The 14,694-nt window shown below is 42.3% G+C and overlaps 1 protein-coding gene across 2 annotated transcripts in view; it reads left to right on the forward strand.

Moving 5' to 3' along the window:
- The window catches only part of dcaf5 (ddb1 and cul4 associated factor 5), a 159,990-nt gene extending 146,168 nt beyond the window's left edge, over positions 1-13,822 (forward strand). The window contains exons 9-10 of one of the 2 annotated variants that reach the window (XM_069918089.1): positions 10,417-10,485; positions 11,239-13,822. In XM_069918089.1, the coding sequence (XP_069774190.1) occupies positions 10,417-10,485; positions 11,239-13,095 (1,926 nt within the window). In that variant the 3' untranslated portion in view covers positions 13,096-13,822. The remainder of the gene's footprint in view (positions 1-10,416; positions 10,486-11,238) is intronic. The other variant, XM_069918090.1, reaches the window with a different exon arrangement.
- Positions 13,823-14,694: the final 872 nt, after the last annotated feature.

Here is a 14,694-nt window from a genome sequence, read left to right on the forward strand (position 1 = left end):
CATAGCCAAGGTTTCACTGACCCCATGCCTCATGACTTTCTGGATGAGTCTCTCATAGGGGACCTTGTCAAATGCCTTGCTAAAATCCATATAGACTATATCCCTACCCTCATCAATTTCTTTTGTTACCTCCTCAAAAAACTCAATTAGACTCATGAGGCATGATCTTCCCTTTACAAAGCCATGCCGACTATCCTTGAGTAAATCACAAAAATCTGTGGTTGAAGTAAAAACATAAAATGCTGGAGAAGCTCAGCAGGTCAAACAGTGTCCTTTATGTAACCAAGGTGGAAATACATACCAACATTTCGGACTTGAGCCCTTCATCAAAGTATGAGGTTGGGATTGTTGCGAAGAGAGTGGAAGGCAGAGCAATCTGAGGAGGTGAAGTTGGGATACAAGAGAGGGGTGGTAAAGTTGAGATTGTTGATGTCTCAGCAGCAGTTGGCCAAGAGGAGGTATCCAGGAGATGGATGAAGGCTTGAGTGGGAAGAGGGGTCTTGGGTGAAGGGTAGAGAGTCACGGTCATGGAAGTGAGCCAGTAGGCAGAGGCGATGGAAGAAGAGTTCGCCATAGCAGCATTGGAAATAAAAAGGTCTAGAGTGGACAGTTGACCAGGACAGATGAAAATAAAAATGTCCAGGGCTGGCAACTGACCAGCACGGTTGGAAATAAAAAGGTCCAGAGTGGGCAGCTAACCAGAATGGTTGGAAATAAAAAATCCAGAATGGGCAGGTGACCAGGACAGTTTGAAATAAGAAGGTCCAGTGTAGGCAACTGACCAGGATGCTTGGAAATAAGAAGGTCCAGAGTGGGCAACTGACCAGAATGGTTGGAAATAAAAAGGTCCAGAGTGGGGAGCTGACCAGGAAAGTTGGAGGTTAAAAAGATCCAGAGAGGGGAGCTGACCAGGACAGTTGGAAATAAGAAGGTCCAGAGTGGGCAGCTGACCAGGTCAGTTGGAGGTTAAAAAGGTCCAGAGTGCGCAGCTGACCAGGACAGTTGGAAATAAGAAGGTCCAGAGCGGGCAGCTGACCAGGACAGTTGGAGCCTTCTTGAGAAGACTGTACTTCTCCATATCCTTATAGATCCTATCCTTCAGAATCTTCTCCAATAGTTTGCACACCACTGACATAAGACTCACTGATCTATAATTCCCAGGAATCCGCTGTTACCTTTTTTAAACAAGGGGACCTCATTTGCCATTCTCCAATCCTCCAGCACCTCCCCTGCAGCCAAAGAGGATTCAAAGATCATAGTTACTACTCCAGCTATCTCTTCTCTCACTTCCCAAAACAGCCTGGCGTATATCACGTTCGGTCCCGGGATCTTGTCAAATCTTGATGTTTTTAAGAACATCCAACCCTTCTACTCCCTTAATCTCCACATTGTCTAGTCCACAGGCCTGTTTAATTCCGACCTCACCCTGATCAAGGTCCTTTTCTCTTGTGAGTACTGACACAAAGTATTCATTTAGGACATCCTCTGCCTCCAGGCACATGTTGCCTCCTTTATCCTTTAGAGGCTTCACCATTCTTGACATCCTTCCTTTCTTCATATACTCATAGTACACCTTCAGGTTTTCCTTAAATCTACATGCCAAGGGCTTCCCATGTCCCCTTCAAGCTCTCCTAAGCCCTTTTTTAAGTTCCTTCCTGGCTACCATGTACTTCTCATGAACCCTTCCTGTTTCCTATATCTATGTTTCCTTCTTCCTCATGACTAGTTGCATGACCTGTTTCATCAGCCACGGTTCCCTTTTCCAACCATCTCTTCCTTGTCCCAGTGGGACAAACCTATCCTGAACCCAGCACAAGTGGTCCCTAAACTTCCTCCACATGACTTCTGTGCTTTCACCCTTGAACATCTGTTTCCAATTTATTCTTGGTAGTTCCTGCCTCATCCCTTCATAATTAGCCCTTCCCCAGTTAAGCACTTCTCCAGTTTGACTGTTTTTATCCTTTTCCATAGCGACACTGAAGCTAAGGGTGTTGTGGTTACTCTCACCAAAATGCTCCCCCACTGAGAGGTCCACCACCTGACCAGGTTAATTCCCCTGAACCAAATCCAGTATGGCCTCTCCTCTTATCGGCCGGTTCACATACTGTGTTGGGAATCCTTCTTGTACACACCTGACAAATTCAGCCCCTTCTATCCCTCTTGCAGTTAGGAGGTGCCGGTCAATATTGGGGAAGTTGAAATCACCCATAACTACACCCCTGTATTTTTTGCACCATTCCAAAATCTGCCCACTTATCTGCTCCTTGGTGTCCTGAGGGCTGTTTGGGGGCCTATAGACTATTCCCAGCACGGTGATAGCTCCTTTTCTATTTTTGACTTCCACCCACACTGACTCAAAAAACACTCCCTCTGCAGCATCCTCCTTTACTATTGCCGTGATACTATCCTTGACCAGTAATGTTAACCACACCCACCCCCTTTACTACTTCCCATCCTATTCTTTTTAAAAAAAAACTAAACCCTAGTATCTGCATCAGCCAATCCTGCCCTTCCTCCAGTCTGGTTTCAGTAACAGCTACATCATAGTTCCACATACTAATCCATGCTCTAAGTTCATCCCCTTTATTCCTAATACTCATAGCATTGAAATAGACACATTTCAATCCCTCAAACTGGCTGCCTTTATGTTTTGTCCCCTGCCTGTCCTTCCTCACCAAGTCAAACTCAACATCATGCTTTTGTCCTTCTACCCTATTCTCTGCCCTCGCAATCTGATTCCCACCCTCCCCAACAACTCTAGTAAACCTGCCCACCAGGATATTGGTCCCCCTCCAGTTCAGGTGCAGCCTGTCCTTTTTGAACAGGTCAAACCTTCCACAGAAGAGATCCCAATGATCCAGAAATCTTAACTCCTGCTCTTGACACCAACTCTTCATCCATGCATTCATCTGCCACAGCTTCCTGTTCCTTTCCTCTCTGGTGTGTGGCACAGGAAGCAATCCTGACATTACCATTCTTGAGGTCTTGCTTTTCTTTCCCACCTCCCTATATTCCTTCTTCAGGACCTCATCCCAACTCCTATCTATATCATTGGTCCCCACGTGGACCACGACATCCGGCTACTCCCCCTCCCCCTCCAGAATGCCATGAACTCGATCAGAAACATCCCTGACCCTGGCACCTAGGAGGCAACATACCATCCAACATATCCACCTACCTATCTAAGTCCCATATCAACATAGTTCTTCTCTTCTTCCCCCCTTCCTTTCTGAATCGGGGAGCCAGCTTCTGTGCAGGAGATGTAATGACCTCGACTTGTCCCTGGTAGATCGTTTCCCCCCCCCCCCCCCACAACAATATCTAAAGCAGTATACTTGTTGAGTAGAAATGGCCACAGGGGTGCTCTGCTCTTTCTGACTCTTCCCCTTCCTCTCCTGACAATCACCCAGTTATTTCTGGCTTTTCAGGGTGACTGCTTCCCTAAAACTCCTATTTATCACTACCTCTGCCTCCCTTAAGATCCGGTTCATGCAGATCCAGTCCCTTAACTTGGTTTGTCAGGAGCTGCAGCTGGATGCACCTTTTGCGGGTGTTGTCATCAGGGACAAATCTGCTGGCCACATCCTACAACCGGAGCACTGGACTGCCCTAACTACTGCTCCATTATCTACTCCTAAGTTAATTCAATTAATTTTTAAAAATGGTTTACACTGACTAGAAGTGCCGAAGGGGCCAATATCTATGCTGTAGTGTTCTATGGTTCTAAAATGAATGTATTTGTGGTCTGTTGCACTTAATTTCAGATTTATTGGCATCTTCATGTATAGTTTGTTCAGTAACATGTTTAAAATTTAATTCCAGTCTGTATTTTCTGAACATTTTGTCCAGCAAAAGAACTCAATTATGCAAGTAAAATCTGGATGTTTTTCATGTGTGTTTTCATATTCAAGTTTATAATCATCTGAATGTACATGTACAACTAAAGGAAGTAGTGTTTCTCCATGCACAAAAACATACTTTACACTGTACATAATGATCCCATAAATAATCAAAATAAAAATGTAAATATTTGGAATGATTTTCACAGTTACAGGATACTGTTCATCGGTCTCACAGCCTGCAGGAAGCAGCTATTCCCCCAGCCTGGCAATTTGATTTCAATCTTCCTGTATCTTCTTGATGGTAGTGGGTTAAAGATCTGCACTGGATGGAAAGGGTCTCCTATAATTCCTTGAGCCCTATCTAGACAACACTCAGAGTAAATGATGTCACTAGAGAAAAGGGAGACTAATGATCCTCATGGCTTTCTGTGCAGACTTCCAATCTGATGTTTTGCAGCTACCATACCACTCAATGATTGCAGCCAAACTGGGCACTCTCAATTAAGCTCCTGTATAAGATTGGCCAGATGGGCACCGCTAGCCTTGCCCTCCTCAACCTTAGGAAGTGTAGACGATGCTGTGCCTTTCTATCTAATGAGGAGGTGTAGTGAGTCCAGGATAGGTCATCCCTTTTATGCACACAAAGGAACTTTGTGCTCTCCGTTCTCTACGCTGGAACTGTTGATGTGCAATGAGACTGAATTCCTCAGTCATCTCCTTTGTCTTGTCCACTGTTGTGAGCCCAGAGGACTCCAAAACCCAGCAGCGATAGATATTCACCAAGACAACTGGTTACTAAAACAAAAGTTGCTTTTAATTATCTTTAAACATGAAAACAGGGTCAAACTTTAACTTATTACTATTAACTTACTTTACTTAACCCTCTTCTAATTCTAAGTGCACGTCTATTTAATGTGTGTGTGTAAGTTTAGAAAAGTTCTTTGATTCACAGTCCAATCTCACTTCTCATTCTTCCAAGTTCACTGGTTGCAGGGAATTCTTATGCTGTGCACAGAATTTAACACTTAAGAGTTCACCAGGCTTTGGTGTTTGAAAGGTAGGTTCTTGTTGGTTTTCAGAGAGAGCTTTGTTGTTCCTGGACACAAACTGATCCCTTCTAATCAGCCACGTCAATGTCTTGCCAAAGAAACTTTGGACTTCTTGAGGAAAGACCACAGACTGTCTGGCTTGATAGCAAAAGCTCAAGTTCTTCAGATGATAACCTCTTTCTTTCAAGTCACCACAGAGTTCCTTTTTGTTTCTCTTATTTCAAGTGAAACATTAGGCAGTCAGTCTTCTCCTCTTATATGGAACATAAGGGCTTTGACCAAACTGAACTAAACACTCATAACTTGTCTTCAAAATGGGGTTTTTCCACAAGCTTGCCAGCTTGTCCTGTTCCAGTCTCAGCTGCTGCTGCTGCTGAACTGTAGAAACTCCTGAACTGAATTTTCTCTCTTTCTCTGTCACACTCACTCAGATAAAAGCCTGTTTGACTCTCTCTGCTTGCAAAACCACATGACCCTCTAAGAACAGCAAACTGCACTCAGACAGCCTGCAGCGCCTCCTAGTTCTTTCATCTGTTGCTTTTCAAAACAACAATCCATTAATAAAGTTCCTTGGGCACTCCCCAAAGCCATTTGGAGCCAGTCTGTCTGGTTTGAGTAGAGCTCCAGTATAATTTTAAATGAGATCTGTTTTGAAGCGTTTGTATGTGACCGATACTAAAAAAAACCTGCCCCAATTTATCTCCCAGAAACATATCTATATACAATATAAAGCACATCTGTCACACCACCATGAAACTTAAGTTGTTGTTGTCACACCATTTTATGAGTTTTTCAGCTTCTTCTCTATAATGCGACTCATCATGCCAGTGCTCAGCGCAAGAAACTTGAGCTTTTGCTATCAAGCCAGACAGTCTGTGGTCTTTCCTCAAGAAGTCCAGAATCCAGTGGCAGAGAGGGGTTTTGAGTCCCAGAGAGGACAATTTATCCACCAGCCTCTGTGGTAATATATTGAGCACCGACTTGGTCAGTAAACAACAGCCTGGAGGCATCATTCTCTAGGAGGGTCAGGACGGAGTGCAGGTCTGATGAATATCTGATGATGATGATACTGTCAGTGAAGTAGACTGTTTTCTGTAATAGAAAATGGTTAAGAAAGCACAATATTTCAGAAGTCATACCCATTTAATATTATCTAGATTCCTCAACAGTTCTTAGGCTGCACAGTTGGCGTAGCGATTAGTGTCATGCTGTTACAAGGCCAGCTCCGGGACCGGGGTTTGAATCTGGCGCTGTATGTATGGAGTTTGTAGATTCACCCTGTGTCTGCTCGTGTTTTCCCCGGAGGCTGAGGTTTCTTTCCACTGTTCAAAAAAAAATACCAGGAGTTGTAGGTCAGTTGGGTGTGATTGGGTGGCACAGGCTCATGGCTGAAAATCTGGGACCCGTAGCATATTTTACTTTCGCTACTATGTTCATCCGGCCCTGACTCTCAGCACCCTTCGAGTTTAGAAGTTTCCCCTAAGGTTTTACTTAAACATTTCACCTTTCACCCTTGACCCACGTCCTCTTGTTCCTGTCACACCTTTACCCCTCATAATTTTGCAAGGCCTCTACCAAATCCCTCATTTTTCAAAGCTCCAGGTAATAAAATTCTAACCTATTTAACCTTTCCCTAATGATATCAATCTTATTGATATCTTTCCTATAGGTAGGGGACCAGACCAAATTTGGCCTCGTGTTTATTTACCACCTCACTATAACATCTTAACTCAATACTATGATTTACGAAGCCGATCATGACTTTGGAGTACTCCATTAGTGTGTCCTTCAGTCCAGCTTCACTTCTATACTGGGAAAGCAATGAAAGGGCTCAGGCCCAAAACGTTGGTTATATTATCTTTGCTTCCTATAGACGTTGCCTGACCTACTGAGTTTCTCGAGCACTTTTGTGTATTAAAGTGAGACTTTGTGTTTACACTTTAGTACAAAGCACTGTCTGAAAGGATAGTAGCCTTAAAAGGGGAATTTTTAGAGAAGTTGGACTAAATATAATTTATTCAGAAAGAAAATATATGGACTGGATGGACTAATTGACCCTCTTCCATATTATACTTCTCTGATCTGAGTGTTTGATTTTACCCTTGTGGGTATTAATCGTAGAGAAGTTTATTTTGCAGCATTGCTAAATGCCATTTGAAATGCCAAGCTCGGTGCCTCAATTTTATCAGTATTTCTTTTGCGATAATGCATTTTTTTTCAATAGGTCACTGAGCTTTCTTTGAGTCACTGTGGGTGTCAGATTTCTCAATGCATTCTTCTTTTTAAGAGTTTACACTGTGGGTTTGTGCAGATTTTCATGAAATCAAGAGTACAACAGGGAAATGAACTATCAAAGCCACACACATGAATCCTTGTCAACATTCTTTTGAGAAACACTCTTTACTAATAACAATATTCAGGAGAAAAGCAGGCCATTTTAGAAAGATTACAGACAAACTGGGACTAGAATTTGTGGGGATTATTAGATCCCAAAAATATCCACCAGGGGAACAGGTCCACACTTAGAATAGCGTCTACAGTTCTGTTCTCACTTAAAAGAAAGCTATGCTCTTGCAATGAGCAGAGGAATGCTGGTTTGATTCATGGGATGAGAGAGTTGTCCTTTGAGGAGAGATGAACCTGATTAGGTCAACTTTCTTGAGTTGAAAAGAATGAGATATGATCTTATTGTAATACACAAGATTATGTGGGCCTGTCTTGCCAGGTGCTTTTGGGCTATTTCTTTAAACAAAAATGTCTGAAGCTGGTGCAGAGGCTGAGCTGAGGATGAATTTCTTCCTGTTGTCAATGCCGAGCCACTCAGTAAATTCAAGGCTGAGATTTTCTCTGGATTTTTGCTGAAATGAGGACTATTGAGACAAATTAAATTTCAGCCAAATATATGATCAGTCACGATCCTATTTAACCGAAGAATGGGTTTTGTTCTGTATCGTTTATTTTCTTCTATATACTCTAAGATTCCGGAAATTCAAGGTTTGTCGTGTTTGAGCAGGTTTGTGTCTTTGCATTGTGAATTCATTCAGAATCAAAATTTATCCTTATGAATATTGTTGCAAAACTTGTTTTGCAGCAGAATTATAGGTGCAAATATTCCTATAAATTTCATTTAAAAATTAAATTAATGTGTGCAGAAAGAAGAGAAAATGATGTAACGCCTGTGGCCCAGGGAACAGTGTTCTATGGTGTTAACTTTAAGGAAATGTTATAATCAAAATTTCTATTGAGGAAAACGTGCTAGTTAATCATAGTTAATTTCTCAATGGCTCTGTAAATTAGAGGCACTCTTTCAATAAACTTTTACAACCATGGACAAAGATCTGTACACTTACAAGTTTTGAACCAATCCAAAATAAACAATTGCAAATTACACTAGCTTATTATTCTAGTATGAAAATATTAATTGTACAAGGATACAGGAAGAAATGACTTCAGTCAGCTCCACATATAATGTTAGTATTATATAAAATACCTGAATGTGTAGACGTGTAGTCTGGGGATTGTATATAAAGTCAAGTTTCCTCTATCAACACAGCAAAAAAGGTCCTCGTCTTAAAGTGTGGGCTTGTGTGTAAGAGCTTCAAGTCCAATAATTAAATGAAACATGAAATGACAAAATAATGCTACTCTCAATAAATAGAAGCAAGACTTAACCGACACCCAATCAGTTTCTTCTCTCTCTCCTCTTTCTCTTTCCTCTCTCTCTTTTTATTTTCTCTCTCTTCATTTTTCTCCTCTCTCTCTCTCTCTCTCTCTCTCACTCTATTGATCTACCTAAGTCCTCTTGTAACACCCTTCTTTCCAAATCCCAGTCATTATCCACTTTCCTATCTCCCCACCAGGTTCCACTTGCCTATCACTCCCACACTTAATCCACAGGTCCCCTATGCTCGCCCCCTCATGTTCCCATCTGCTTGCCAGCCCTCCCTTACCTGGTCCCACTCTTCATCTTCCTTTCTTCTCAGATTCTATCTCTTGCTCCTCTTTGTTGTCTCCACCTGTCACCTCCCAGACTTTGTTGTTATCTCTACCTTTCCTTCCCCATCTGCCCATTATCCCCTCCTTTCCTGGTTCCCCCTCTCTTGCCAGCCCCTGCCTCACACTTCTCCCTCAACTCATTATACTGGCGAGCTCTCTCTTATGCTCTCGGGCCTGACGTTGGGTCTCAACCCAAATCATCAACTGTACTTTTGTCTCCACAGATGCTGCTTGACCCATTCAGTTCTCCAGTAGCTCGGTTTTTTTTTGCTCGAGGGTCCTAAATGCTGCAAGGTTTTTATTTCACTGTATTAGGTACTTGTGATCCATGTAATTTCAGATGTTGCCCAAAGGTGGCCTAAGGAGAGATACCTCTGCATGTTGAGCTGATGTTTTGTTATTGCCCTTGTCAAGCACAGACCTGATTGGTGTGGTCTCTTGTAACTGGAACCAAAGTGCAGACTGTCGAGTTTGAGGAAAAACATTGTTTGCTTGAGTTCATGGAAATGGGATGAGTATATATCAACATAAAGGTCATTCTGGACACAGGGGGCCCATTTCTGTTTGTACAACAGTGACTATAATTGTTTTGTATTCTGCATGCAAACATTGCAACTCACATGTGTATAATCTCAGAACCCACAAAACAGGAGTGAAAGCAAGTCATCCTCAAACCCAGGGATCTGCCTCATTGTATAACCACAGCATAACACACTGGTAAAGTTAAATGATCAATGAAATAAATTCATCCCATGGTAACCCTTAAAGGACTTGTGAGATCTGTGATGAAATCTAATTTTAGTTATATACAGTACCTGTTTGTGAAATGCTGGGAGGCAAATAGAAAGATTTGGTGTTCAAATAACAAATGCATTTTTAAGTCGTCCGAGTCCCATCACCTGAGCATACAGCCAATAACTTTCCACCTTGCTGTGATGTTTTCTCCAGCCTCTCCCACATGCATATTTGCTCAGCCTGTAACCTTTGAGCACATGGATGTAAGCCTGCAACATGTCATCAGTGATTTGTTCATTGTCGTCACCCTTTCTCATCCCCAACCATTTATGTTATATTGCTCTCTATTATTAAAGCATGGAGGATTGGACGATTCACTGCCATTCTAACAGAACAACTTATGATCAAAGCTAAGATCTTTCATGATTGATTTGATTATTCCAGTTTTCTCCCCCAATATGATTTAATGTCTACAAAACTAATCCGGCTGTTTTCCATGACTAAATCCTGCTCATCCTATGGTCTTACAGACAAACATTAGCCTCCTGTCTCAGGAGATTATTTTGCCTTTTTCAGATAGCTTCTGTTCCATTCCACCGGTTAACAGCCACTTGCAATAGTTATGTGCAAAGTATTGTTGTGATTGAAATGAACAAGCAAACTTGTAACAAAACTCATTTGGTTTTAATCAGATATCCCAGGCAGATTCTTGTATATTGTTCACAAGATCGTTTCACAATTTTTCAGATTTGTTTTTATAAAGCTGTGAAATCTAATTCATTTTTATCTTTCAGATCATTGTTTATTTGTCACAGAATACCTGGTACAGTGAGAAAGGTTGTTCTGCAGGCTGCAGACTAAAGGTTATTTCCAACATTCCTGTGTAAAGGAGCACAATTGCAGAGTGTAGGTTTACAATGAAAAGGAAGATCAATCAGCACCAAGCCAGGGAAGCTTGATAGGGGGTTCATGCAGGAGCTTGTGGGGAGAAACTGTCATTAAGCCTGCTAGTGTGTGGTTTCATACTCTTTATCCTTCTCCCAAACAGGAAGAGGGAGAGGGGAGTGTGTCTTGGGTATGATGGGTCCTTCAGTATGTCAGCTGCCTTTCCCCAGCAGTGGGAGATGTAGATGGAGTCCAAGGAGGAGAGGGAAGTTGGGTGATGTTCTGAGGTGAATTGACTACCTTCTGTAACTCCTTTCAACCTTGAGCTGAGCAGCTCCCATCGCATGTGGTGATGCATCCAGCAAATAGACTTTCAAAGGTGCACCTATAGAAGTTGTTGAGAGACAAGGGGGGGACTTGTAGAGCATCCTTAGAAAGTAGAGGCATTGGTGCACTTTCTTGACCATCAGCATGTATGGCCCAGATGAGGTCACTGGAGATGTTTGCTCCTAAGAACTTTAAGCTGCCTGCTCTTTCAACTTCAGTCCCATTGATGTGGACAGAGGTGAGGACTCTGCCCTCTCTCCTGATCATCTTCTTCATCTTACTGATGTTGAAATACAGATTAAATGACCAAGTTGAATATTTATATCTGATTTACATTAAAGTGGTTGAACAAATATATTTTCAGAAAAACTAATATGAAATATTCTTGTGCTTTCTTAATACAGGTGTGGAGCCCATATCTCCAACCGAATTGTGCTGGAGATCTGGAAGGAGAGGTGGAAGATGACACCCGTAATCTTTACACTCACGAAGAGTACATCAGCTTGGTCCTGAACAGTGGGAGTGGTCTTTCTCACGATTATGCTAACCAGTCGGTTCAAGAAGATCCAAGGATGATGGCTTTTTTTGACTCTCTTGTACGCCGAGAGATCGAGGGTTGGAGCTCTGATTCTGATAGTGACCTCAGTGAGGGTACAATTGTTCAACTGCACGCTGGGACCAGTGAACGATCAGGATACAGTGATTCTGAATCTTCTGCCTCCTTACCATTATCACCTCTGCAAGCTGATGATTCTGATGAGGCAACGTACACACTTGACCGACAGAAACCTTCCAACACTTCTGCCACCAGAGAGGACTTGCGTTCCCGGCAACAAAGGCTGTCTGCCCTCAGGCGCTACCAAGACGAGCGACTTCTAGCTCTTTCTAATGACTCTGATTCTTCCGAAAACAACTTTCACCAATTAACCACAGGATCAGATACAGATCCTGTGACAAGGCCTCGATCCCCAAGTCCGGATGCAAATGATTCCAGTAGCTCCAGTAGCAATGGACGGCGCCGCACTTCCACACGCCAAAGAAATGCTTCAAGAGCTAAGCAAAAGCTCTGTAGAGAAAAAAGGAATATTCCACAGCTCAAAGTAAAACAGGATCCTACTGAAGATACTGCTAACTATTCTCGAGTGCAAAGGGGTGACCATTCTTCATCAGCTTCATCTTCACCAGAAAGGTGTGCTCCTGAGTTTGAAAACAATAGAGGAACGGTATCTCCCTTCTCAGACAGTGAGTCAGAGGTCAGAAAGGTTTATAAAGCCTACAGCAAGATCCAGAGTACCTTCAAGTCACAATTGAAATCAAAAGGAGGGCTCATGACATTTTTGTCTCTGAGCGACGTTCCAAACACGAGCGAGAAGGGCAGCTCGTCGAGTACATTAAGTGACTCTGCAAGAAAAGGTTTAACAGGAGCCCATCCAAGATTTAGAGTGGAAAGGTGTTTGGAGGAGCATAATGGGGAGAGCAGCACGTCTGTGCAAGAGAAAACCAAGCATTCAGCCGTGCTTTTTCCTGAAAGTACATTAACGTCTACAAAGGAAATGATGCCCGGAACACAGGAATGTGTTGTGGAAGATGTCCCAAGTAGCTGCACAGAGCACTACTACGAGGCCAAAAAGGTTAATGGGAAATCAGTCCTTGTGGGCAACAACAGTAACCTAACTAACCAGTGTCAAGCATTTGGCAACCAAACACAAGAACTGTGCGATCACACAGAGGTATTAGAATGTGCAAATGCTCAGCATGTACAGCAGAAAGCCAGAGGTGAATCTGGTCAGGAGTTCATTAAATCAGCATCATCTCACACGATCCCTTTTGCAGAAACTCATTTAGCTGGAACGCAAAGTAGCTCTGATGAGTGGTGTAGAGCCTACGTTGACAAATCCAAAACCAGGACTTGTGACATGGAAGAATCCTGTTCCGAGGCTCCCTGCAACATTCACAACAATGGGCTGTTCGATAAGCAATATGCAAACCAGCAGGAAGATTCAGTAATAGCTTCCAAATCTGAATCTAGTGACTGTGTGCCGGTAGCAACAGTGCACCACAAGGATGACTGTTCCCAGCCTGGGATAAATGAGCATACAGAATGTACTAAGAATGGCATGGCAGCCAAACGAAATGTTTTTGATTGTCCCCAAGGGACTCTGTCATCAAATGAGGCTGGCCAGCCTTCTGGAGCATTAAAAAGGCTGCGAAAAGAACTCGATGCAGACTATTCACCAGCTGAGAAGACACAGAAGACGTGATAGGATTTGCACTCGTCCCACACCTTTGCTTTGAAATGTCACTGAACACAAACTCGACAAACTATTGGTCTGTGAATGAGAGTTTTGTTAACAATTATGTAAATAATCTAATTTCTTGAAGAAATGCTAATACAGAAATTTTTAGAATGTGTATGATAATGGTATATAAAATACGATTATTTGGAGTGATTCTAACTTTGGATTCAAATATCCATTTTGGCCCAGAGGGTTTGTAATTCTTCTGTTTAAGTATTCAATATGCCAAGCAAAGGTTAATGGTACATTCGGTGTCTTAAATAGATCTTATTGTTACAAATCTTTCCTTCATATTCACTAGGAAAAGTTAAGCAAATTCATATATTTGGACAGACACTGAATTTAAAATATTAAAGCCCATAGATTAACAATTGAATGAATTAAGAGGCTTTTAAAGTCCAACACTTTATAGTTCGTGTTTTTTTGTTTTTATTTGATATTGCCACCTTTGTATGGTAGCCTTTTTATTCATATAAAGGGTAAACAGTTTGTTTTTTAAGGAAAAATGTTTAGAAGTTGGTTGTGTACATGGAGAGCAGTAATCTGTGGACGAAGAAAAGTTAAATAAACTGTCAGGAATGAGCTTTTGTGTTTAGTTTCTGAAGAACTATTTTCTGCACAGTGGGCACCTGATAGCGCAGCTATCATTTTCCATAATTGATGAGGAAAATAAACATTGCCATTCGCAAGATCTTTGTGTCATGCTGTGTTGCTGCCTCCATGCTGCTCTCTTCCAACTGTTTCACAGACCAAGGGAGATGTTAATTGGTAATTTGATCCCCCATCCTCACTGTGGGTGCAACTTGTTCATCATTTTGCACATTTCAATTTCAATGGAAGGGAGAAGGGACTTGCTTAACCAATATTATTGCTGCCACATCTACTTGCAAGGCACAGAAGCATATTGAAATGGCTAGACATGCGCAGTTATGTTAACACACAACACTTGTTTGTCTTTTCCCAGGCATTGTAATTGCAGGCATATAAAACTTCTGAGACCATTAAATGAGAAGTACACACACACACTCACTCTCTCTCACTTACACACACGCACACCCACGTTCTCTCTCACATACACACTCACCACCTGTTCATTATGACCTGCAGGCTATTCTCTGTTTTGTTTTTTTGTTTCCCTTCTATCACCACATTGCCTTCTGCCACCTGATGTGTGTTCCTCTCCTCCAGTCCCTCCCTCTTTACAACCACACGACCGCCTCTCTGAGCGCAACCCAAATCCTCATGACATGAACCCTCCCTTTCCTGCTGGAAATGCCTGCCACTTCCTCCCACTCCATCCCCAATCCAACAACTCACTTATTCAGTGCTTTCTGCAGTGTATGGAAAATAGGAAGGAAATCCTACCACTCAGTACATCTCCGACTAATGCCACAAGAATATCAGATCCTGTTGTTTAGCGCAAGTTTGGTCACTCTGGTTTAGTTCTATGATGTCTTTCAATAAAAGACTGTCTATTGCACAATGGACTCCTTGTTCTTCCTCTGTGTTGACAGTCCTTCTGCAATATGACATTACTTTTCTAACCAACTTGGAGGCCAAGGT

This window comes from Narcine bancroftii, chromosome 2 (assembly GCF_036971445.1).
Source record: "Narcine bancroftii isolate sNarBan1 chromosome 2, sNarBan1.hap1, whole genome shotgun sequence".
In the NCBI taxonomy this organism is placed as follows: Eukaryota; Metazoa; Chordata; class Chondrichthyes; order Torpediniformes; family Narcinidae; genus Narcine; species Narcine bancroftii.